The 25,346-nt window shown below is 40.0% G+C and overlaps 1 protein-coding gene across 7 annotated transcripts in view; it reads right to left on the bottom strand.

Annotated features, from left to right (window-relative positions):
• Positions 1 to 25,346, bottom strand: part of atp2b2 (ATPase plasma membrane Ca2+ transporting 2) — a 75,312-nt gene that overhangs the window by 13,931 nt on the left and 36,035 nt on the right. For 5 of the 7 annotated variants that reach the window (XM_088422591.1, XM_088422597.1, XM_088422590.1 and 2 more), the window contains exons 8-18: positions 24,683 to 24,775; positions 21,196 to 21,237; positions 18,578 to 18,739; positions 15,873 to 16,087; positions 15,558 to 15,800; positions 6,030 to 6,271; positions 5,494 to 5,728; positions 2,689 to 2,868; positions 2,531 to 2,618; positions 1,524 to 1,630; positions 599 to 790 (exon numbers count right to left, since the gene is read on the bottom strand). In XM_088422591.1, coding sequence (XP_088278717.1) covers positions 599 to 790; positions 1,524 to 1,630; positions 2,531 to 2,618; positions 2,689 to 2,868; positions 5,494 to 5,728; positions 6,030 to 6,271; positions 15,558 to 15,800; positions 15,873 to 16,087; positions 18,578 to 18,739; positions 21,196 to 21,237; positions 24,683 to 24,775 — 1,799 coding nt within the window. The remainder of the gene's footprint in view (positions 1 to 598; positions 791 to 1,523; positions 1,631 to 2,530; positions 2,619 to 2,688; positions 2,869 to 5,493; positions 5,729 to 6,029; positions 6,272 to 15,557; positions 15,801 to 15,872; positions 16,088 to 18,577; positions 18,740 to 21,195; positions 21,238 to 24,682; positions 24,776 to 25,346) is intronic. The other 2 variants (XM_088422593.1, XM_088422596.1) reach the window with 2 other exon arrangements.

Below are 25,346 nucleotides of genomic sequence, written 5' to 3'. Positions count from 1 at the left end.
GCATTAGCGTCAAGCTTCGTTGTGCTACTACTCAGCACAGGTAAAATACTTCATTTGCCTCAATAAAAGGTCACATAATTCAAGCTAAAAATAACCTACATTTGAACTGATTGATTCAATGTGGTGATCAGGCAACATACAACTAAATATATAACATGTTGTTATGCTTGAAGGGGGCACTGGAGTGCAAATAGTTTCACATGCTAAAAAACGGGCTATTTTATAAAATAAAGTAAAAACATCGTTTTAGGGCCTGTGCGTGGAATTTTTCAAGGTACTACAGCTTCCTCCCACATTCCAAAAACATGTGAAATTCACTAAAGCCTCACAATTGTTAATAGGTGTAAATGTGTGTGTGGATGGTTGTTTCTATGCGCTGTTAGCAACAGGTACAGATTGTACCTCACTTCTTGCTCAAAAGTCATCATGGCTAGGCTCCAGCTAACCCATCATCCTAATAAGGACAAGCGCTACAGAAAACGGATGGATACATGAAGTGGTGTTAAAACTGCACTGCAGCATTCAGAGAAGTCTTCTGCAGCAACATCATCACACGTGGCAAGTACCGTTTCCCTTTTCAAGGCATATGCATTCGCACCTGTGTGATGCAGGCGCCCGTGAACGCCACAATGACGGCAACCACATTGACGGTGAGTTGGAACTGGAGGAATTTGGAGATGCTGTCATAGACGTTGCGGCCCCACATAACCGCCTTGACGATGCTGCTGAAGTTATCATCAGTCAGGATGATGTCGGATGCCTCCTTGGCAACATCTGTGCCAGCGATGCCCTGTGGGAGAAGGGTGAAAATTATGTTCAATTATGTTGTCATTTTTGTAATAATATATATTTTTAATAGGGATAAAAACACGCTAGTACTTTATTAATCATATGCCACCGTTATACTGTAACTCGGACCTGAACATTTAATTGGCTGTTTGTGGACCTCCAAACATTGGCCGTAAAAAATAATAATAATAATAATCGGAAAAATGACCAGAATTTGGCAAAATGACAGATATTTGCTGAATATATTAATGTGCACCTTTATGTACTTAACTATTTGCAGATGTATGCAAGTAATACTGGTGTCATTATTCACGACACCTGAATAAAATACCATAATCTGGTAATCATCATATATATCATCATATATGGCATTCAAAACAAAACATGTCTTAGTTTTTACAAGTAATTATTAGGTGAGCAATGCAAGAAAGTCGTGTAAAGAATTGATCTGAATGTGACTGCTTTACAAAAACCTAAAGTTTGTTTGTAAAAAAAAAATCCTAAAATGCAGTGTTTGTTTAATAGCAATAAATCAAGAGGAGAAGCAGCAAAACATGACACAGTGTCACACAATCATTTGGTATTCTGCTGCAGTAATGCTGTGTGTCCCGTGTCCTCCACTAAGGGGAGCTCATCATCTTTAAAAAGCACCCCGGTATACCGCAGAGGTGAAGAAGATACATCTGCAGATGTAGAGCGAGATCTATCTCTAGCTGGAAAATAGTTTTGGTTACCATGGCGAAGCCGACATCAGCCTTCTTCAGCGCCGGCCCGTCATTGGTCCCGTCGCCTGTCACTGCCACCACCTGCCTCTGCTCCACCATGGTGCTGTCAATAATGCCTGTCACATGCATAGCAACATGTTATACAGTATGTGCGTATGCAGTAAACTGCAAAAGGTAATTGCACAATAAATACGTAAAAAATCCTTTAAGCGCTGCATGTGCTTCACACTAACAATTTGCCCTCTTCTGTTCGATGTAATGAATTTTATTTTAGAAATACGGCTGATTAGGACGGAGTAATTTCACAGTGTGAGCACATTTACACAAATTTAACCAATTTTGTGCTTTAAAATGAATGCAAAGCAGCGAAAATGTATGGATGTTAATAGTTCTTATTTTCAAGAATAAAGATAGATATATATATATATATATATATATATATATATATATATATATATATATATATTTTTTTTTTTTTTTTTAAATGGTAAAAAAAAAATACGCACTTAAAAAGATTTAAAAAATAATAAGAAATGGAACATCTAAAAAAAAAAAAAGCTCTAAACTAACAAGAATAAGGTTGCATATTATAAATGAACTTGGCCCATCATCTTAAATAGTACCATTTAATGTGCCAATGAAACAGCATGGAGGGCATGACTGCATCATGCCAAATATGTTTGGCTTTGTAGGTGTTTTATAATTAACGCAGAGCAATGAAAATTTATGAGTATAAATGAACTTGGCTGTTGTCTACGTCATTAATTCTGCGCCAAGGACAGCAAAGCATTCCGTAAATGACTTTAGCGTACTATTTATGTTTTTAATTGTTTACAAATCAACAAACAGAAAAACTAACAAGTTTTGTCTTTTATATATTTTTGTGAGTGTTCCCAACTGTGCCAAGAAAGAATCATAGTAGGACATGACAGCTGCATTTGTGCATTATTGCCCACCTTGCAAATGTGATTTTTGCCTAGCAACAAGTGATGCGACCATGACAAATGCGTATTTACCTTTAACCAGTGTATGTTTGTCAGTCGGGGAGGATCGGGCCAGGACGCGCAGTTTGGGCCAAACCTTATCAATGCGCTCCTGCTCCACCTGAACACAAGCGCATGGTGAGTGAGTAATGTCCCGTTTTCAAAGGGTCAACTCTCGGGCGGCGGCATACCTCTCCTTTTTCGTTGCGGATCCTCCTGTTGAACTCCTTGCCGTCGATGCAGAGGAAGTCCTCTCCGGGATGGATGATGCCGCACTTGATGGCGATGGCCCTCGCTGTGTTTATGTTGTCACCGGTCACCATACGTACGGTAATGCCGGCACGCTGGCATTTCTGAATGGCTTCGGGAACCTACAAATGTGCACAAACAACAAAGGTTTACATCATTTTTGTAAATGCGGGGATACAGTATGTTGTGTCATTGTTCTTTTACTGTATCTGTGTCAGGTATAAACTGACAAAACAATTAAGCTAAACACGATATTCAGATTAATCTTGCATTTGAGGAATATGAATTAAGACAGCAAAATCTTCCATGTCGGCTCCGCAGCCATTTTGTTACATGCTGTCAACTGAAAAAGACACAGTTGCTCAGGTAACTAAAAACTGCACACCAGTTTGTTTGTTTTTTTCAGTTTTGTAGTGTAACTTTCACAAGCTGAGCCCTGAGCAATTGTGATGTGCGCTTTTCATTTCGAGGTAGAGCAAAAACAGCCACCCTCAAATTATAAAAATAGGTTGATTTTTCTACTTGAATTTTACTCAACAAATGCAATATTGATCAGAATACCAAAATACTGTATGGGTCTGTTTTCCTAGATACAACTTTTTGTTTACAGTTTGAAAAGGTAAATGGTCCCAAATGTACTTTTCAGTTAAGGGTACCCAAAATTGCTCACCAAGGATGGTTCCCATAAATCCCGAATTTCATCGTAATATCCATAATCATTCTTGGTTAGGGATCTATACGTTCCCAGTATTTTGTTGAACGTTTCTTAATTTTGATGTATTTCTGCTTCAGTTTTCTGATATTCCGTTCCGTATCGTTTCGTAGGATGTCAATTACAACACAATGTACGAATAAGGAAATCCAACCGCACATTTATTGTTTATGATACTTTGATGATCCAGATGGTAACATTTTCTTAACATGACAGAGAATAACCACCGTCATGAATTAAATTACGCATTCTGCAACAGACGCAGTTATTGCCTGTGTGTGATGATGTGATGTCGAACAGCATGGCGGATCCGCTGGGAGATATTATGTATGGAGATTGATGCACACGAGAAGCCAGCATGTCCTCTTCTCTGGCAAAGGTCAGTGTAGGCGAACGAGCGCTCTCCAAACCCACACATCCACAAACACAGAGGCGGACCTATGCATACGTTTGACTCGCGAGTCCCCAAGGGTTTTTCCACATATTTAAGCTTTGTTAGAACATCAAAACAAGCAACCTACAAGAGTTTTAATTGAGAGGGAAAATGAGCAGAGGAGATGGAAAAGCTGCAATTTGAGAGTGAGTTGCGCTTGTAGACAGATTGAAAAGAGGCTAAATAATGCAGCATTGCTTTTCTGTACCAGCACGAGATGCCAAATGAGGTCAGATTTCCTACTGCACATAGATACTTCCTTCAAACACGGTTTGGCTCCTTATCTCTCTTGGGAGTAGTTCTTTGTAAACATCACAATCCTGAAGATTGATTTGCCCTCGTCACGAGATCAAAATATATCCGCCACATGCACTGTTTGTTCAGTCATGTAAAGGGATGTACTCTAACCGCTGACTTGAGGCAAAAAAAAAAAAAAAGACCCTGGAATGGTCACCATTCAATCGCACTGCTAAAATTGGATTAATAGAGATGTGTGTAGACACATTCAAGACTTTGCTAATGGAGCAACAGTTTGTTTGGATTGGACAGAGTGGAAAATAACTGTTATGAGTCCTAAATACAAAACAAGTCGAAAGTTTGAAAGCACCTTCAAATTGCGATTGTCTATAAGACATAACGAGATCGAGAAATTCAAGCGAGTGAAGAGACACAGCTATGAAGTGGAAGACATTCCAGGTCAAAAAACATCATCCAAATCGTAAAACTGACTCACAAAAGTACCTAGATGTAAAAAAAAAAAATAAATAAAATAAAAAAAAAGATTGTGTAATCTGTCATTTGAAAGGTTTTTTTTTTTTGTTTTGGTTAAAAATGCTGTCAATTGGCAAACAGCAATTAAACATAACTTGTCTCTCATTGAATTTAACAATCTACATTTGAATTGCATATTTTTCTTCAAGGCAAAACACATCAATTGTTAAACAGTCACAAAAATTATCTAAGAAGTCATCCTTGGATATCTGTAGATCAGTGCCCAGCTGCATAATAATACCACTCAGATATGCCACAAATATTATAAAATTATGCTGTCCTAAAATCTCAATTAAGGAGAATTTCCGTAACACAGTGCATAAATTAACAAGGAGGGAGGCGGGCGAGATTTTGATGTTTGTGACCTCTTTCAGTGCCATTTGGCGTAAATGACTTAAAAAAAAAATCGCTGCCATTGGTGTACGCGCCTCCGATTCTGCTTAGGTATTCCGCATCCTTTTCATTTCCAAGAAGCAAAGCAACAGCATCAAAGGATGATGTGAGTGAACTGTGTGAAAGAATGGCGCGAGTAAAACATAACCATGGTAACTGAAGTGCACATGTGCAGTAACTAGTACGAAGGGGAGACAAGAGAAGATTGTGGACTCGCAGCCCAAGGGAATATATTATTTACAGATGGAAAGATCATTTAAGAAGTAGATTAATTAATTGCATTGAACGCATGCATCATGGATGAAAATAGAAACAAATCATGAGTGGCCCAGAGCTCTCCTGCTGTTACACAGCGTGTACCGGATTTCAATCAATAAGTGTGACGCCGTTGAAAGTGTTCCAGTATCTCGTCACCAATTCATCCCAAGCCCGTCCTACCTCTGGCCTGACGGGGTCTTCGATGCCGACGACGCAAATGGCGGTCAGCTCGCTGAGGATGTTGTTTTCGTCGTCCCAGTCTGGCTCGGGGTCGCCCGGGAAATCGCGGTACGCCACGCAGATGGTCCTGAGGCCGTCGCAGGCCATTGGCTCGATCACCTTTTTCACCATCTCGTCCTTGTCCCGTGGACGGAAAACCCGGGGCTCGCCCACTTCATTCAGAATGTGGTTGCATCTGGGAGCAAACACAATATATTAATACTCAAAGTAATAACAATAATAACTCAAATAATAACTGTAAACTCTCAATAGCATAATATCTCAGTCAATATGAGCAACCTTGTTCAACTGTAAACACACAAAAGAAACAGGTATCTGTTCATTTCCCATCTACGAATCCCAATCTCAATATTGATCCATATATAAGGCGCACCTGATTATAAGGCGCACCATCAGCTTTTTTTAAAAAAGAATAAGGCTTTTAAGTGCGCCTTATCGTGCGGAAAATACGGTAATCTGTACGGAGATAAACCTACTTTTTGAGGACGATCTCAGACGCTCCCTTGCTGTACATGCGGAAGCTTCCGTCGGGCAGTTTGACGACAGTGCTCATGGACTTGCGCACCGAGTTGAAGGTATACACTTTGTAGAGCTTTTCCTCAGGGATCTGGTTCCTGATCGGCTGGTAATCCCGTTTCAGGTCCAGCACCAATCCCAGCAGGCCGCACTCCGTCTTGTTGCCCACCTGTTTCGGCAGGCCGCCTTCTTTATCCGGGGGCTGCAGAGATGCAGAAGATACATTTGGAGTTTTTGTGAGTTTTTGTGTTCTCAGATCAGACCAAAGGCGCCTTGTTCTTTTTTGTTTTATCATCTCGATCAAACGGCAGAGGTTTTGTAACATCACACTAAAGCCATGTTGGTTTATGTGAACACAGTTCTGTTTTTTGTTTTTTTTGTCACGGAGCTTATATTAATCACCCGGCAACTAAAAAGAATAGCTGACGCAAATAAAGAAATATCCATGGAACGCGGGCTGTCTTCTTTTAATTCATGCTCCCTTTCAGCTGGCGCCGAAACACAAATCTCATTAATGTCAAGATTGCACACACTTTGTCGTTTTAAAGCAAGCCGCTTGGCACATTTGCTCGTCTCAAGATCACATTAGGATAGAAAGCAATGCTGTCATCCGCACTCATTTATCATCAAGAAAGCCTGCTTCAACCCTCTGCTTCTGTTTATTTTTTGGTGCAGCAAAAATGCTCAAGGGTCAGTGTGACTTGCATGCACGTGTAACCATAAAAACGAAGAAAAAAAGTGTTTTTTCAAAACTGGAAAATCAAGACAATGCATTTGCATTAAATTTGAGGGTGGAAAGGTGTATAAATTAAATACGCTCACGATGAATAGATGAATGAAAAATGACTGAAAAAATAAGATAAAATAAGATGACAAGAAGCTAGGGTAGCTAAATCAGAAAATGCATTCCATATGTTAATTATAAATAGTGTTTAATTGAATTACAACTCCCCGACAGTGATATATTAAGTAGAATTAAGATGAGTCATGATTTTATTCATGCCACAATGAGGAAATTCGCTGTCATTATTTGATAAATATATTAGTTATCAAATAACTAATATATTTAAGCGATCATTGGCTTAACAATAAACACCATTTATGTAAAAGTACGCCAACTGACACCCTGCTGAGAAGTGTTTTTTTTTGTTTTTTTTTAAATGGGAATGACATCTCCAGTTAAATCATTACGATGAGAAAATTGCAAAAACATAGTCAAAATACTGAAAATTGGCTTGGTATTTTCTCTTTTTAAGCCTCTGGCATTGAAAGGGTAAAAATAGTGCTTAGTTGCAGTCCCACTTTTGTCGTATGCATTACCCCACACAGGATAAAAAAAAAGTCTGGATTAAACTTCGGAAACAAAAATATCTTGCAAAACACAGATGTTTTGGCAGCATTCTGGGGTAGAAATAAATACAAATTGAATTTATTTGATATCACCTTCGTTTGTGTTCTAACATATGCAGTTAAACAAATATTCAAGTCTTGTCCACGTCCCCTTCACTCACGTCGGGACAACATGTGCTACAGCTTTTCAAAATATTGCAGTGGATATAGGAATCATGGGAATAAGTTGATATGGCATCCCAGCATTTCATTACACGCCTATCTACAGATTCTAGTGGTATTTACCAACTTTTCCATACACAACAAGCCAATGGTGGGCCCACAGTCAACAAAGTATGTTGTGTTGTACTACTATTTCTCCTCAATTAACCATCTAGTATTGAGGAAATATATTGCTAATATGTGCTACATATGTGTGTTACTATAGATTACACTGATTGCTATGTATTGTAGGCGTTTGGTGATCATTTTAATTTATCTTTCATTTATTTTTTTGTTCGAGTATCACGGTCTTTAGGATACCCAGTGGTATTTCTTGGTGGAAAGGGGAGTGGGAATTTTTTTTAAACAAATTTTCCAAGTATCCTGAACTACAACATGAACTACTATAGGTACAGTATCAAGAACAACAAAAAAAAAGATGTCTAGTGGGTTATAATGCGGTGGTCTACGTACAGCTATTGCAATATTCAATTGCGTTCACTGCAGAGTACAAAGTGAGGTGATTTTGTAACCTGTTCCATGAAGCAGCTGGCTGGCGACAATTGTTCCTTCCGTTCATTAGCCAAAGACGGGCAGCGTCTCACTGATGTCATTAGCGATCATTTAGAAGCGAAAATTCATGTGTTTTGTCTTTTAAACACACACTCAATGTAAAGTCTTTATCCTGGCTCGGAGCTAAACATCAATCAGATTACAGAATGAAATGATAGGATTTTTAATAATTGATAAGATTTTATGTGATTTCTTTTTTTCTCTCTCAGCTGGAGCTTCTCTGCTGGTGGCAGATGCTGGGAGACCGCCATGTAACTATGGCCGCGGCAAAATGAATCAACATTCATTATTCTTCCTTCCTGAGAAATCCACATATTGAGTTGTTCTTTCTGGAGGCGGCTTGCTCCTTTTTCTATGCTGAGGTCTGGTCATCTTTGTTCATTTTTTTTCCAGAAATTCACTTCAACTCATGGCCAAAACTCTTTTTGCATGTTTCATGTTGCTGTTGTTTCAGTTCAAATTTGGTGGGGTTTTTTCCACTTTACATATTTATTTATTTATTTTTCGTGTTCTGTCTTTTGAGTTGGGTTTGGTTTTTTGTTTCAATTCTAATTTGGTTCATAGTTTGTGATCCTCTTGTGTCAGTGGCTTGGTAGTTTGATTTTGTCCAATGGTGCCAATCTGCCCATTTTCCTGTGTTGCCCAATCAGCTCCCTGCACCACTTGTCTCTTGTACAGGTGTTCCTTGTTGTCTAATCAGTTTATTGTGTATTTAGTTTGCTGCGTGACTTTCAAGGTTGTTGGGGTCATTGTCTTAGTCATTCATGTTGTTTGTTGCTGTCCTGCTTGTTCCAAGTTATTTGTAGCAAGTTCATTTCTGGTTTTGTTTTTGTACACCTTGTACAGCCTGTTTTTTTTATTTGTTTGTTTTGTTTTACAGTTTATTCTCTTATCCTTCACTTAAGTTCTTTTTTTATTTTTGACCACATCTGCCTCACGTTTTCCTTGCATTTGGGTTCACATCCTCAAAAACGCCACAGGCAACGTACAGGCAACAATAACACTGTACTAGGGATAAAGATAATTTCCGTTATTAATTATAAATAAAACAACTTTTAATCAAAATATAGTTTTCCCTCAAATTCCAGAGTACAATATTATTAGATGAAATAGACTTGGGGCTATTGTAAAGATAGCAGGAATGAAACTGTTAAATTAAATTGCTGTCGCTTATATGAAACCATCATTTGTGGTCAGGATAAAAAGTCATCTAAAGGGGAATTACTGCTAACCTTCCTCATTTTTGGGTTCTATGTTCATGGTCCCGCTTTCTTGTGGATTTTTTTTTTTTTTTATATGTACAGTTAATATTATGTTGGTCTTACGCTCCTGTAAATAACCAGTAGCAACATTTATCCATAGTACAGGATGTTCCAAAATGTTTGACTCCATTTCGTAGGCCAATAATTTTGACAATTTCGTTGGAATGACCTCAACTTTTCACAGCTTGTGTAGAGACGTTCTTGTGTGTAACGTTTGGCAGTTCTATCTTATCATTCTTGCCGGCAAGTGCCCACAAATGGCGTAGTCGGCCCATTCTGTCTAAATGACGGAAAAACACAGCATTTCCAAGTCCAGGTCTCCGAGAAAGAGGTTTTGTGAGACTATGTTTAGGTTGAAGCACGACCGCACTTCCTCGCTGGCACCAGGAGTTTAACGTTGGCACGACTGGGTTGCCATTGGCACGTTTCGGGGCCCGCTCGGGTCGAGGACCAGCTGCCCTCTCCTCGGTCTTCGGGCGTCCCCGCGGGCAAGGACATATGCCAGAGGGAGAGCTGGCAACCGGACTTCCTGTTCCACATGAGGCTCTCCTTACTCCACGCCTCCTGTTTCTTCCACTTCTTTTCTTTCTCTGTTCTTCTCCTTCACTCCTCTCGCGCTCAATGACCTTTTTCTCTTCTCTTTCTCCTCCATCCCATCCCTCTCGTGGATGATACACTTGCGCTTCGCATGAGTTGCGCAGGCCAAATGGGCTCAAGCCCGGAGGTGCGCTGGAAGGCACCGAGGCGCTCTCGCAGTCCACGATGAGGACACTTGTCACTTGAGTGCGTTCTGACAAACTCCCTCCTCCCTCTAACAGTATCATGTCACCATCTTGTCTGACTCTACTTTCTCTAGTTCCCCGTTCCCTGCTCGGTCTTCCCACCAATTCTTTTCATTTTAACACTGTATCAGGACACGGAACAGCAAATGGCAAAGCGGTACAATAATTAGGGATGTTCGACACCACGTTTTTTCCAGACCTATCCCAGTACTCAAATCAGATTCTGATACCACGTACCGCTAAACAACCCCCACCACCTCCATAAAAAAATCATAGAAACTCTTAAAGAAAGGCCTGCTGCTTCCACGAAATCATTGAAAAACGTATAATCTTCTAATTTGTAAATTATTTATTTAAATTTATGATCGTAAAACTGTTTATATATATATATATATATATATATATATATATATATATATTACACTAACTAGTATTCTACCTAGGGGTTCAGCGTCTTGTTCAAGGGAACTTCGAGAAGTGGGCGGGGGATCGAACCCTCAGCCTCTCAGCTGGGAGTGGACCACTCTACCACCGTGCCGTGCCGCCCCCCATATGTAGGCTGTATGGCACAAATGTCCTTCAGATCCCTCTTTCCTTTATGCGCCCTGTGTCCGAACATTTCCCTTTACTGCAGTCAAAAATAGCCTTACGAGAGATACTGGTAAGTATATAAGTGCTCAGCGGAATCAGATTGTGTGTAAAAAGAGGAAAAAGACAACCTTATAAATATCACTTTCACTGTGAAGAGGCGGTTATAGTCCCTGCGGGCCAATCATGAGAAGATCTCTTGCCATTCCGCTAAAGAATATCCGGACTGGCCCGATTTCTTTAAAGTGTTCTGTTTACTCTTCCTTTAGGCTTGACTGATTATCGCCAAACAAACCGTGGATAAGTAATCTATCATAAGCACGCACGATTCAGACTTCTATCACTAGTGGCACCGCTCAGCCCAGAAACACAGGCAAGCATGGAATCATGCCATTAAGATTAAATCTTGCAAAATTGTCAGTACGAAGATGATGCTCTGTCAGTTCTGATGGAAAGGATGGCTACAGACTCCCAAAAGGAGGTATGAACAAAATATGGTAATATGTTACGTGAGGGTGGCTTTCATTTACAAGACACTCCAGATGACAAATGAAGCCCAAATGAAGCTGCGTGCCAAGCCAAAATGAGCAATTCTTCATAATACAAACCACATTGTGTGTTTTTTCTCTTGTTCCATAATGCCATTCATCAGCATCAGTGGCAAATTTGCACCGAGCAGATGGCACTTCGTCATGTTGTATTTTATAGTGAATACAGAGCAGTAACATAATTGTCCATCCATTCATTTCAGTAGCACTTTTCCTCACTTTAGCGTTGCGGGAGAGCTGCAACCGTACCCAGGTGACTTTGGGCAGCAGGTGGGGGACGATAAGCCCACCAGGGCACCGAATCAATTGTCATTCTCTCTCTTTCTCTCTCTCTCGCTCTCTCGGCCAAACTTTACCCAACTTTTATACCTATACATATATTGCACATGATTACGAGATGCACCGCCGATTTATGAGACTATGAGACACGCTGTTGATTTCTGAGGAAATTGAAGGATTTTAAGTGATTTTCTGAAAAATATGCAGCTTTGCATTATTTTTGTTATCTGATGTACAACTTATTGACTAATGTTAAAGAAAAAGATTTTTGGAAAACTTTTGTGAAGTTGTAGTTAACGCTCAAAAGACTGCAAGTAAACGTGTTTAGTAAGTTGACAAGCCCAGTCACTGAAGTAGACGCATTAAGCAGTTTCTACATCGTTCAGTTTTTTTTTAATGTGTAACACAAAAAACATTTATGTATAGTAAATCTGATTGTGTTCTGTGAACAGATCGATTTGTTTGTTTGAAAAAAAAACAGGGCAGAGAAAAAATCTATTGTACTGAATCGCAATTAGAATATTAAAAGGTGGGGTCGCAAATGTAAATCCTTTAAAAAAAAAAAATCCCACTTTCTAAATGGACGCTATGTGCGAGCGTCTACATATGGAATTTGTGCCAATTCCCCCCTAGGGGATGGTGCATCTCCACGTGAGGCATAATAGTGGCAGGATTATGAAGACATAGAGGCGCTAAGGGGACTTGATACGAGTATTAAGGGCTGGCTTTCTTGCTTTTGTGCTTCCGCCGCTGTGTGTGATGGCCATCAAAGACTTCCACAGCCATCTAGGCATCCCACAGGATTGGCCTCTTATATAAGAACACAGTGGCTAACATACTGCAGGGCTGGCGGCGCTGAGGGAGTGGTGGAGGCGTCAAGAGCTAAATATTCCTCTGAAATGTCTTTTTTTTTTCAGCTCTTTTGGTGAACTTCCTTCCTTAATTGCGTGCTTCTCTTGTCTTCTTCATTCAAGAGCTTGTAGAGAATACATGTATCCATATATACGCATGTATGCGTTGTTAATGCATGGTTGCATGGATGGATGAGCTAATCGGCGCTTGTGAATGGTCAAAGTGGTGGTGTAGGGTTTTTTTTTTTTCTTTTTGCAGATACGCTTAAAGCGCAATATATTGTCATTTTGTTCACATTCAGTGAAAGGTGAGGCCGCTGTTTGAGGTCCGCGCACATTTCTGTCCAGTGGAAGGTGAGTAGATGCCAGAAGGGCAGAATAAAGCGTTCTGGGTGTTGGGATTGAATTCTCAAAAAGTAATATATGAGAGCGTGGTGCGATACATACCAATCATTTTGTTCGCAATGTGGAATATCACTTAAAACCTCTTTGCAAAAGTATAAGAACAATAAAGAACTGATAAAGTACACGTGTAAACTCTAATCCGTTTTATTATTTTTATTTACCTTGTTTTATTTTTTTATTGAGTGAAGAAACATAAGTATCAATTTCAGTATAAATTCTTTATGCCTGGATCTCAGCTGCGAGTCAGCATATATTACCTTTAATATTTCCACATTAGCAAAAGTCACTAAATCTCAATTTTGTTTTGAAAAACGGACTCACTTGGTCATGAAACTCATCTTCACGTATTCGGTATTTCAATGCCCCCTGGTGGCAAAGGCAAACAGACCAGAAGGAAAATAATTTCATTGGGCATGAACCCATAAAATTGTGATGCATAAAGTGTTTAATCCTGTTGATTAACAGATTATCCTGCCAAATCTCAAGAAAAACAGTGGTCTTAAAAAAAAAATCAGGCCTCATAATATCATAGGCAACATCAGAAAGAGACTTGTATTTTCGAAATTCAGTTGATAAAACAGGAAATTCTTTCCTTAATTACCTTTAATTTTAGTATATGACTATTTTATGTACCCAACATCAAAACCTTTTCTCCAAAAACATGAACACCTGCAGGTATAGTACTCCGTTAAGGGAGTGGAAGGAGACTACATTATTGTTCGTTTCTGAATGCACCCAGAAAACAACAAAAAGTAAGAGACTAGGTTGAAAAACCTGAACAATTGCAAAAGAACAACGTGGCAAAATCCAACTGCAGCAGATAATGATGCAGCGCGGAACATTTTGTACAATTTCTGACTAAACAACTGTGACAACTTCCCGTGTGCATCCAGAGTGGTCATTTTAGCTAATAGCTTTTTCAACCCCCCCAGTTCTGCAGACTGACTTAGAACAAACGCTTCCCAGTGGGAATCATTTTGAAGGGACGGGATAAGTGGATGGATGGATGGATTTCCTTTTTTTTTTTTTTTTTAATGCAAACTGGTATTAAATTTTGCGTCCGACTCCATCTCTCAAGTTCTCTCCAGCATCCATCCGCTCTGCTGCACTTGGACAGATTGGATCCAATTGCAGTCTGCTACACTCAGAATATCAGATTAGACCAAAATTACACAAGCGCTCTCAAGGTGACAAGTTTGAGCGAATGCCTCCTGCATGTAAAGAGGCAGCCAAGGACACTGACTGCCTTCCTGTCTCCTAGGTGGAGGTGACAGCGCAGCATGAAAGTCTTGCTGCTCCGTCAAATGTTGGAATGGAAAGAAAGTCTGTGTGCAGTTCATTTCATATAAAGTAATTGTCAGCTCAAGTCTTCTTAGCTAAAGACGCTTTGTATAAAAGCTCTAAAATGCTTTTAAAAGATATTAACAAATGTGCGCACACACATACTGTATATATGTGTGTATATACAAATGTATTTACTGTATATAATACATATATACTGTATATACAGTGTGTGTAGATGGACTGTGTGTGTACATCCTTTTCAAATGACTCTTTCGCTTGAAGCTCATCGGGAGAACGCAAAGAGTGCGCACAGGAGTAACCAGAGCAAATACAGTGGACCCCCAGTTTACGACATACCTGCCTTATGTTTTTTTCACTTTACGTCCGCTCTTTACGACTTTTTTTCACATTTCGACATAAAAAACAAGAACCTCTCTTCTCAAACATGGCGATCAGTGTGCGTGCGTTACTGCGCTCATACGTCACTACACGCGTCACTGCTTACGTCATTACAATGCTTGTCTGCTATCGTTCGGCGTCAGGACTCCCTAAGATACTGGTCTGCTTTTGGTCGGCGTCACGCCATCATAAAGATGCTGGTCTGCTATTGGTCAACGTCACGGCATCAAAATGGCAGCATGCTAAAGATTTGATCTTGTTTGAATGCTTACAATATCATATTTTTTGTGCATTTTAGTGTTTAATTCGAACTTTAATCGGTTAGTCATGGGTCCCAAGATTGCTAGTGATAAAGGAAAATTTTGTTAGCAGTTTTTAATATGGATATACAAGTTTGATGTTTTTACCTGGGGTTTTACAAGCATTAGCTAATCAACATTGGTTTCTATTGCCCGCAATATGACGATTTCGCCTTACAATCCCAACTGTGGAACGGATAATTTCGTATAGCTGGGGTCCACTGTAGTGGCTATTTTGAAGAAACTAGAAGATAAAACATGCTTCCAGTGATTTCTCCCTTTGTTTTGGTAAGTACTGAAAATAATTCTTACACGTTCATTCATAGTTTTGATGGCGGGCAACTTGCATCTAATTAATTCAAAGAGGCATCTCATTGAGTCAACCCTGCAAGCAGCCAATCATACACTATTGTGTCACTTTTTAGAAGAAGAAGAAAAGAAGAACTTGTTTCTGGTGAGACAACTTTAGAGGTTCATAAAACTTTTTTTTTTTTTTTTACCATGGTATACAGTCAAACAATCTACGTCTATTTGTGGGCCATATTTGATTATGGAAAGTCTCACCAGGCCGAGTTGACGAACAAAGTAACAATACCAATGAATATAATTAACAGTGAATAAGACATGAACGTCAATGAATTAGCAGTGAATAAAATGTTTTGCTTACCAGTATCTTGGTGGTGTAGGCGCTGTTAATGGAGATGGAATTGACGAGCAGATCAAGCGATTTGGGAGGCAGGACACCCGGCTCGGGAATCTCCTTGTAGTGCACGTCACCGATGTAGCACTGCACGGCCGTCATGCGGTTGGTGGTAAGTGTGCCCGTCTTGTCCGAGCAAATGGCGGTGGCGTTGCCCATCGTCTCGCACGCATCCAGATGACGTACAAGGTTGTTGTCCTTCATCATTTTCTGTCGGGCGAAAACAAAATTCATCTCAAGAAGGCCATCTATCAAAAAGAGGCCATCGCGCCAGTTGCTCACCTTGACAGAGTAAGCCAGAGAGATGGTGACGGCCAGCGGCAGACCCTCGGGCACGGCGACCACCAGCACGGTCACGCCGATGATGAAGAACTTGACAAAGTACTGAATGTAGATGGGCGTGCACTCGGGTAGCCAGGGACGCTTCTGGATGACGAAGGCGTCGATGGCGAAGTACAACACCAGGATGATGACCGTGATGGCTGACATTAGCAAGCCTGGCCAAATACAAGTTAACATTCTGTCATTTACACATCACATATCCACACAATCAGACATGAAACTCTTTCTCGACCTGAACCGGAAACTAGCAAAGGCTTAAAAAAACAGTAACACAGAGGGAAAACATCCCTTAGAAACAATTTCATAAAAATCTAACCCAAGCTCAAAATTCTATAAGATGATAAGATTCAGGCTAATTCCAAACACTATGAATTATGTAGCTCAGGCTTGAAACCTTCTTTTGAATCTATTTGTCTATATCACAGGTTTCAAACGCCAGTCCTCGAGGGCTGGTATTCTGCATGTTTTCAAAATTTCTTCCTGAAACACATCTGATTCCAATGATTAGGATCATTTACAAGCTCCTGCAGAGCTTGCTAATAAGCTAATCATATAAATGTGGTGTGTTGGGGAGAGAAACTGTAAAACATGCATGATACCGTCCCTCAAGGACTGGAATTTGACACCTATGAAATAGGTAACATTTTTCCCCACTCATTATCCTTATAGTACATATTGAATACCATCCAAACATGGCAATCCGATAGGAAAACTGGTAGTACTAATAGGCAATATCTACAGCAGTATCGTCGCTATATAGAAATAAATCAAGAAGCCCCCAGGCAGCAAGAGCAAGTACAGAGTAAATATAAAGTATAATCATTCAAACCTAATTTTGCTTCGTTGCCAATGCAAAAGGTCAACCACTACAAGTGCTTTAATCAGTCTTTGTATTTGGATTAAACTCACTCGACAAAAGTGAGCAATTCCCACGGCTGGAAATCAATATTTTTTTTTTTCATAGAGCAAGCAGCTTGCTGTGGAAAAGGACAAGAAATGTTAGACATTGCGCACCTGCACAGCCTTGTGTGGTGCAATGCAAGCCACGCAGCATAAAGTGGATGGCACTTGAGCTTTCAATTTTGTTATATACCGGTATTTATTAATGTGGCTTGCATTTGCATTTTGGATCATTTTAGATAACCTATTAGAAACCCATCTTAATAGCAGTGAAGTGTATGGACCCTATTAGTAACGGTGTAGGTATACCCATCTGTAAAGGACATTTACCAGATTAAGTTCCATATGATAATATAAAACATCTCAGTGAACCATTATCTCTCAAGTGATACATGGGTGGGAAAAAAAACAGAACAAAAACAATATTTTAAGCATTATTTAGCATGAGCATTATAGCATTATTTCAGTTTATGTCATTTCAGTTTTTAATTGTCCACCAAGATATTAATATTAGACAACTGATGGTGTTTCCCGGAACAGCTTTGCGACATCATATATCTTGCTGGGAAGTATTTTATTTTCTGCCCGGTGTTGAACCTCAAGTAACCTTGCAAAGCTTCAAAGAGGTGCTTAGCGGCGTGCCACACTGGGTGTCAGGCAGAGTGCAAGGCGATGCGATAGTAACATAAAGCAAACACACGTGTGAGACAATCACAAGCTCCAGCAGTGAACAAAGTCCACGCTGTCTGCCCCCAGAGCACCTGATGATCCAAGTTTATGCTAATCCATCCGCAGCATTGCATTGTTCTGACACCACGTCCTCATTCCGTCACTCACGCCGACCGGCTGATGTAACGCCGTTGCTATGACAACAAGGACTTTGAGGAATTTTCAGAACAAAAGCTTTTTTTTCCCTTCACAAAAATAGTCCCTCAAAAATACTTTCTTATGAAACTTTTAAGTACTTAGGTGAAAGCGCACACACACACACACACACACACACCTTTTACATGCATGCTACAGGCCATTGCTGCGGAGAGGACACCCACAATGTGGGCATGTTGGTTGTGCTAAAAATGCCTGCCAATACACGCGCACACGCAAACACACGCACTTCTTCACACCCTAAATTCATGAGTGTATTTCTGAAAGTACAAGAGTATTTTTAAAAACTCCTTGAAAAAACACATTAACAGTCTGACAAGTGCATGCCAAAACAACAGGTGGCACAATAACGAATGGCGTGAGGCCATTTTAATAAATAGGAATACATTTTAAAAAAGGCAAAAAAATGAGGGGGGCTCATATTTGTTCAGAGACTTATGATAACAATTCAAGTAATGTTTGAATACATTTGTGTGTCCACCCATTAATTCACTACACTACACTACTAATTCATTACATGAATTAATTTACCATAAGGCATAGGGGTCCTGATAAAAACACTTAGGAAAATAAATAAAGTACACCCAAAACTAAATTGTATGAAATTGCGTGGTGCAAAAAATGAATAAAAAACTAAAAATATAAATAAATAAATCTGTTTGAAAACTTGGCAAATCGTAAAACACTAAATATGTATTTATATAATGACAAAACAGTAACATTTAAAAAAAACGTTTTTCATTAATCCAGAAAAGGCATATAGATTGAATCTTTTAATAAAGTTGTGGTTGACTTCCAAATTGTATGATCTAGCTCTATCTCTACTGTAGTTTGGGTTTCTTTTAATCACCAGACTTTACCTGCTTTCCCAATCTGGACTGCCAGCTTGGTGAGCTTCCCTTGCAACACCGACTTCTCCTTCTTGGGAATGGACACCTTCTTCCTCTCCTTTTCCTCCTCGCCCCCTTCGGCACTCTTAAGAGGCTGCATCTCCATGGCTGCCGCGCCGTCTTGCTTCTTCACTGCAAAGAGCACAAAGCCAAAGCGAGCAGCAACATCAGGACTGGTGAGTTTAGGCTCGGGAATAAGGACAGAAAAGGGAAGTCGGGGTGAAGCAAGGAAAAATCATAAGAGGAGGTAATAAGTGTGCAGATTCCTTTGGGAAGAACATGATCAGTGCCACCATTTAGGCCAACATAAAAAAAAGTATATAGTCGTAAAAAGATCCACGATGGGATTTTAAATTCCATGCATAAGCATTCAATAATAGACCATAAACCAGGGTTTTAATTGCTGCTTCCACAATAATAATCAGATATCTACAGTATATATACTCGGATGTATAATCAGACTACAACATATAAGGCCAAACTGTCAAATACAACCGCAAGCTTAAAATACAACATGAAACTCTAGAGCGGCGGTTTTGAAACGGGTAACAAGTACCCCTATAGGGGATACGGGAGGTTTCTGCAGGTTTATGTAAACCTAATGAAACATTTCTTAATGCCATTTCAGAAGCAGTTCATTCTTTTCTTTATAAATAAAGAACAAATTAAATGGTACATGAAACAATTTACTGCTAAATTGTGTTATGTACACTTTTTTGTAAAACATTGTATGACTATATTTTGTTAATTCTTTTTAAGAATGCATTTTGACGGCGCTCGGGTCAAAAATAAAATAAATGATGTTACACAATTTATCTTCTAGAGTTGCTGAAGATGATCTGCTTAGCACCAGTAATACCAGTACAAAGCTAATTCCGAGGTTTAATAAATCAGACACGAATGTCAAAGCATTCAGTTTTAAGCGCTTTTTGTCATCCAAAATTTATTTGAGCTGGTTCGGTGGGGTACATGCAAGAGAAAAAATTCACACAGGATACTTTGTTGGAAAAAAGTTTCAGAACCACTGGCCAAGAGATTCAACCACAACATTAAAGTCTGATGTGTCAACTGCATCCTAAACGCTGAGAGCCTACAATATGAGAGCCTGGGAACGCAATCACAAACTCGTGCCAGTGAGAAAAGGGATTCTACAAGACAACCGGAAGAATCATCAACGACATTATTATTTGGCAGAGTTTTTATTCACTAGCATGCGCGCGCACAGCCATCAAAGATAACGTGATAGGAAGGAAGTTATCCTTCTCTTCTTCTAGGGCAGACTGCAAAGCTAGAAAGAAAACATGATGAAACAAGAGCCATCTATTAGACAAACTATTAAAAACTACGCCATTACAGCAGACGTGAAAGCCAAAAGCGCCAACTGCCAAACGAGAGCCTCACTACTCCACGAGAACTTGGTCAGTAAAGGCAAAAGAACCTACCTCAACGTCGAACCCTAACATGATAACCTTAACCGTGAACCCCCACGTGAAATCCTCGACTGTGAATTATGAAAGTCAAAAGTGTCAACTACAGCACAACACCCTAAAGACTCAATGATATGACAGCCTCAAAGTGTCTACCATAAAACTATCACAATAACAAGAGCCCAGTCAGCCACATAAGAGCTTCAAGTGTCAACTTGGAGAGTCAAACACAACATGAGAGCCTATTAAATCAGCTATAACATAAAAGCTCAAACTGTCAAGTCCTGTTTAGCCATTTGTGTAGTAGGGGCTGCACAAGAATCAGCGGCGGCTCAAAGTGAGTAGCGGGTGAAAACGTACGTCAAGTTGGGATTTTCTCAAGCAAGTCAGAACGTGTCGTAGCTTAGTGTCATCAGAGAGGAATAATTAGAGGGCACATCCCGTCTCCGTACGTGTGCGATCTTCGTAGGGAGTGCACATGCATATAGGCCACATCAATAATTCATTCGAGTAGACCTCTGGAAGTACACGCAGTAACGGCAGGCTGACGCCTCGTTGTTTGTCGACTAATGCGGCGATAGCGACAAATGAGAGGGAAAAACTTGGATGCTGGACCTGGAGATTAACTAGCTTGGCGCTACCTGGGTACATAAGGTCAGTTTAGCGTGTGACGACAAAACCCTCGGAGACTAATGAACGACAGACGAACGATGGCAAAAGGTAAAGTGTGTAACTGAAATCCAATTGGTTATTATCGGGAATCTGAACGTTTTTGGGTGCCGGGAGGACCTGATCACATTAGAGGCTGCTGTGGTCGCGACAAGAAGAAGAACAAGAAAAACAACAACAGGACAACACAGCAGTGGCAGACGCAGCGGTGGGAGGAGATAGGAGAGGAGGGGAGAGGGTTTGTAGGCTAACCTAATAAGACGCCAGGTTAAACAAAGGCCAAACATGAGCTCCGATACGGCCCAACTGTTTAATTGTCTGGGAGAGTGAATTCCCTAGAATCCTTTTGTGCATTAGAAGTACGCAATCCTGGTTGAGGCGAATTGAATCAAACCTGCATTTGACCCACAGCTTACACGGCACACCAGAGAGAGGGAAAACCGGGAGGAAGGGGAGGAGGGATAGGAGGAGGCAGAGATGTGGTCTGGTTACCTTTAATCTGGTTGCTCTCCATATTGCCATCTTGCATTTTACCTACGATGGAGACATACAGGACAGTAACAACAAAGATAACCAAGGCAGACAAGTCAACAAAGAATCATCACATGGACAAAAACAACAAAAAAAAACACAATGAGGGATCCCCTCTCGGCAAAAACAGACAAAACAATATACAAGGAAGACAGGAAAATGACTTTTAATACATTTTTGCAACGTAGAAGTGATATGTGAGTGGACTGAATCGCACAGTTAAAAATCTTCCCAAAAAGTTTCGATAATCATGTTTAGTTTAGGTCTGTGACCACACATTTGCTCAGACGGACGGATGGAGAAATTTTCCAAGGAACTATGGCAAAAAACATATTATTATTTTCTTTTTTCATATATTTCCACAGTCAATTTCCACAGTCAATTTGAAACCTTGGCTCAACAAAAGTTGATTTGCAAGTGAACGCAACAAAACTCCCGAAAACGAACAAGTTTTTATTAACCTGAATTACAGCAATTTGAAGCCAGCTGTAATCTCTCTCGATCTACTGCATTGGAGCCAGAAACACTTTATGTTGCATTGACTCAATTCTGGCACCAAACACAGGTATTTGGTTCCCTTCACCAGAGATCCTAGCGGGTGTGGTGAATATTCACAGAACTCATTAACATTACCATTATTGTCCAACAAAGATAAATTACATTATCGCTACTAAAATTGAGATAAAGATCTGCATGTGCTTATGAATGAACGACATGCAACTAAAATGTTTTTCAAAAGCTATTCAGTGAGTGTGTGTCCGTGTGTGTGTGGCTTGTAAGTATGTGAGCGTTTGTGAGAGCAGGATCACACAGCGGCAAACAACGAAAGGGGGGGGGGGGGGGGCAGCGTGAGTGAATGTTGGTGACGAATGTAAACAAAGGTGCATGCAAATGAGCGTTTCCCAAATAAAAAATAAAAAAAATCATGCTTCTTTTTTTCCCCATCAAACAATAAGTCGATAGTAATTATCGTGACAGGCATAGTTTGGTTGATCATGTGTTTAATATGAATAAATAAATAAACTTCTTTTACACTGTTGTAGGAAAGCCTGACCATTTTCTTTTTTAGCATCCTTCAGCAAAGTGTGGCCGCTGACAAAAAGTGACCAATACAACCATATAGAATGCCGAAAGATTAACTACTAGTTTACGAGTCAAATGTCGTTGACTCTCATGAAGCGTCGAACTTTTTCCAGGAATTATTCATGCAACTAAGGAATCTGGTTGTTTTTTCCAGATTGACCAAATGGGGAATTAAATCCCACAGCAGTGTGTGACCAGCATAAAGTTGCTAGCTCTCGTTTCTCCATTTTTATTCCTCATGCTCATGAACTGAACATTGATTGGAGCTGCTGGTTGGTTCTAGAATGACCAACACGTGCCCACTCAAAGTCCTGCAATGACAGATTCAAGAATGGAGGCCATCCTACAGCAGTGGGAGGCCAGCATGACGTGTCAGGTTGGCGATGGTACTTCTTTGCACTACTGCTGTTATGTTGCATGTTCTGGACAAACACAGCCTAACTCATGCGTGCAAATGTAGTTGGTCATCCCACAGCATTGTGTGACAAGCAACAAGTGTTGCAGCTGTGTATTGTTTCTCTCTCAAACTACTGAGGGTTCTGAATTGAAAAATCCTAGAATAGATTTCTTCATTTTAACCTAGATTAGCCAAAAAAAGCCACATTCTGAGATTTGCACGGATTGGTAGAAAAGTGAAAGGCCATCTCCCAGGCTGTTGGGAACACGTATAGTTCCTCCTCATACTAACGAGTCTGTTTACTTGACTATTCCTGTGATCGGCATGTCTGTAATAGAAAGAGGAATACAACCAGACTGGGTGAGGACCCCTGGTTTAAAGTGGCAGGCAATCCCACAGCAGTGTGTGACAAACAGTATAAAATAAAGCATGAAACTTCGCAACATTTTGGTTGTTGACTTAGAGTGTCCTGCATACATAACACAGATGAACTTTTGAAAGTTCCAAGGCATATATCCTACAATGAACTGAACAGGTTGTAGCATTTAACATTGAACACAATGATTGCCCCACAGCACAAAATGGAGACAGCATGTACAAAGTTGGTGTGCATACAGGATCACAGGCTCAAAATGAAGCAGAATGAATATGTGAAAACGGAGAAAAGGAGAGAGAGCCTAAAAAAAATAAAAAAATAAAACCCTCCCACATGGTGGTTACATAAGGTGGAAAAAAAATCTAAAGTTTGGGGACACAGAATTTAATTTATCGGTTGATTCTTGCTCACTCAAGGAAGGAAGTTTCATTTAGAAATGTCTTGTTCATACATTTACTTGTTGTCTGCAATATCAGCGGTTGAGCTATCGCACCGCATTGTAGATGCCATTTATCTATCCTTGGTTGTAATTGCAGTGATGAGCACTAATTGTCATCGACAAAAATCTTTCCGCTTGTGCTTTAAATATCATTAGAGAAGAATGCTAGAGCAGTCCGCGGGGCTGCAAAGTCTCCGATTCACACGGCAGACACCAAAGTTGCGGAGAGGATGGCAAACTGCTGCAACCCGGGACATTGCAAGGTCGCCGTCACAGTACAAATAACCACCCAGCTGTGTCAAGCACAGGCTGCATGCTGGCGCCAGTCTCCTTGGAGACGCCGCGGTGCCACAGTGAAAGAAGTTAATCTTCTATTACAGATTGAACCAGCGAAGGAAAAAGATTTGTATGAAAAGATCAGAGCGCTTTTATATTATTTTGTTAGCTGGATCTTCATTTATTGTTATTTAGGAAGCATCCTGTACATGATCTGGCTATATAGTATCTTTTCTGAGTCCTTGTTAGATATGAAAGTATATACTTAATTAAAAATATGTTTTTTAGTATTTTTACACTCTCTTCAAATAAAATAAATGTGTTTTTAAAAAAAAAAACAGGCTTACATAGGCAAAAATGTACATGTTGATATACTCTAATTCTGCACAAATGTCCCTTTAAAATGATGTATACGACATGGAAGTAGGTCATAAATTGACAAAGTTAGAGAAGTTTGACTGCTGCCAAGTTAAAATCCCCAGTTTTGAGCAAGACGCGTTTAACGTTTTGCTACATTCATCTTTCAAATGTCCATAGCAACCAGTCCCTCAGGAAAAAGAAATTGACCCAAAACTTTCAGGAAGATTTCAATGACTGCTGAAGAGTAAATTCCAGAAGTAAGAAAGGGATGTTTCTTAGTGTCTGAGATTTGAAAAAAATAAAAAAAAATAAGCTAAATTCCACCGGCGTGGGGCTCGGTAGATGAATACAACCAAAACCACCGACATTGACAGTAAGAGATAGTTGAAGGCCAGGGAGTGTGAAGAAAAATGGTCGAACTTAAAGGCCAAGCAGAGAGTATGAGACAGTGGCCGCATGACATGTTTAGGAGGCAAAGATGACGACAGAAAGAGAATCAGAGGTTTTGTCAACCTACCATTAATAAGGTTGGCACTGCCTGGGGCGTTAAAGCCCGCTGCCCCATCCGTGGCAATAGTGGCGATGGGGTGGATGGGGGGATGCGAGCAGTCTAGCCAGTAACAATGGAAGCCCGACGTAAATGGACACACGCACAAGAACAGACGTAGGACAGTGAACAGAAATAACATGGTTATAAGACATCTAGCAATTTTAGCATCTTTATCGAGTTAATGGCGCAGATTAAACGCGTGGGGTATTTAGCATTCACGTAATAGAAAAAAAATGCTTAAAACAAACAAGCATAACATTGGACAGACACGAAACACACAATATAAACATTGTTTACGGATAGTAATCGTCGCATAGAAAACTCAACCTATTGCGGGAAGAAGTAATTCCATTTCGGTTTTTGTGGTGTCGCGGGCGTTTTATTACTTGGGCAGACGCCATGCAAACTTTGCAAAGTTGAAGTTCAATTCATTGAAATTGAGTGCCTGAATAGTGATGCCTTCAGGAGATTTTTCCACATCAATGGCTTTACGGTCCACAACAACAATATTATTTAGTCATTAGTTGTGGTCACTTCATTTTTCCTTTATGGTCTCATTAAGATGTAATTGCACTGCGGTGTTCAACGATTTTTGCAGTAGGACTTTAAAAGGTCTTTTACTAATTGTACT

The sequence above is a fragment of the Hippichthys cyanospilos genome, chromosome 9 (assembly GCF_059441005.1).
Source record: "Hippichthys cyanospilos isolate Australia breed blue-spotted pipefish chromosome 9, RoL_Hcya_1.0, whole genome shotgun sequence".
NCBI lineage: Eukaryota > Metazoa > Chordata > Actinopteri > Syngnathiformes > Syngnathidae > Hippichthys > Hippichthys cyanospilos.
Note: the sequence above shows the minus strand (reverse complement) of the source record. Positions and strands in the feature narration are given on the sequence as shown.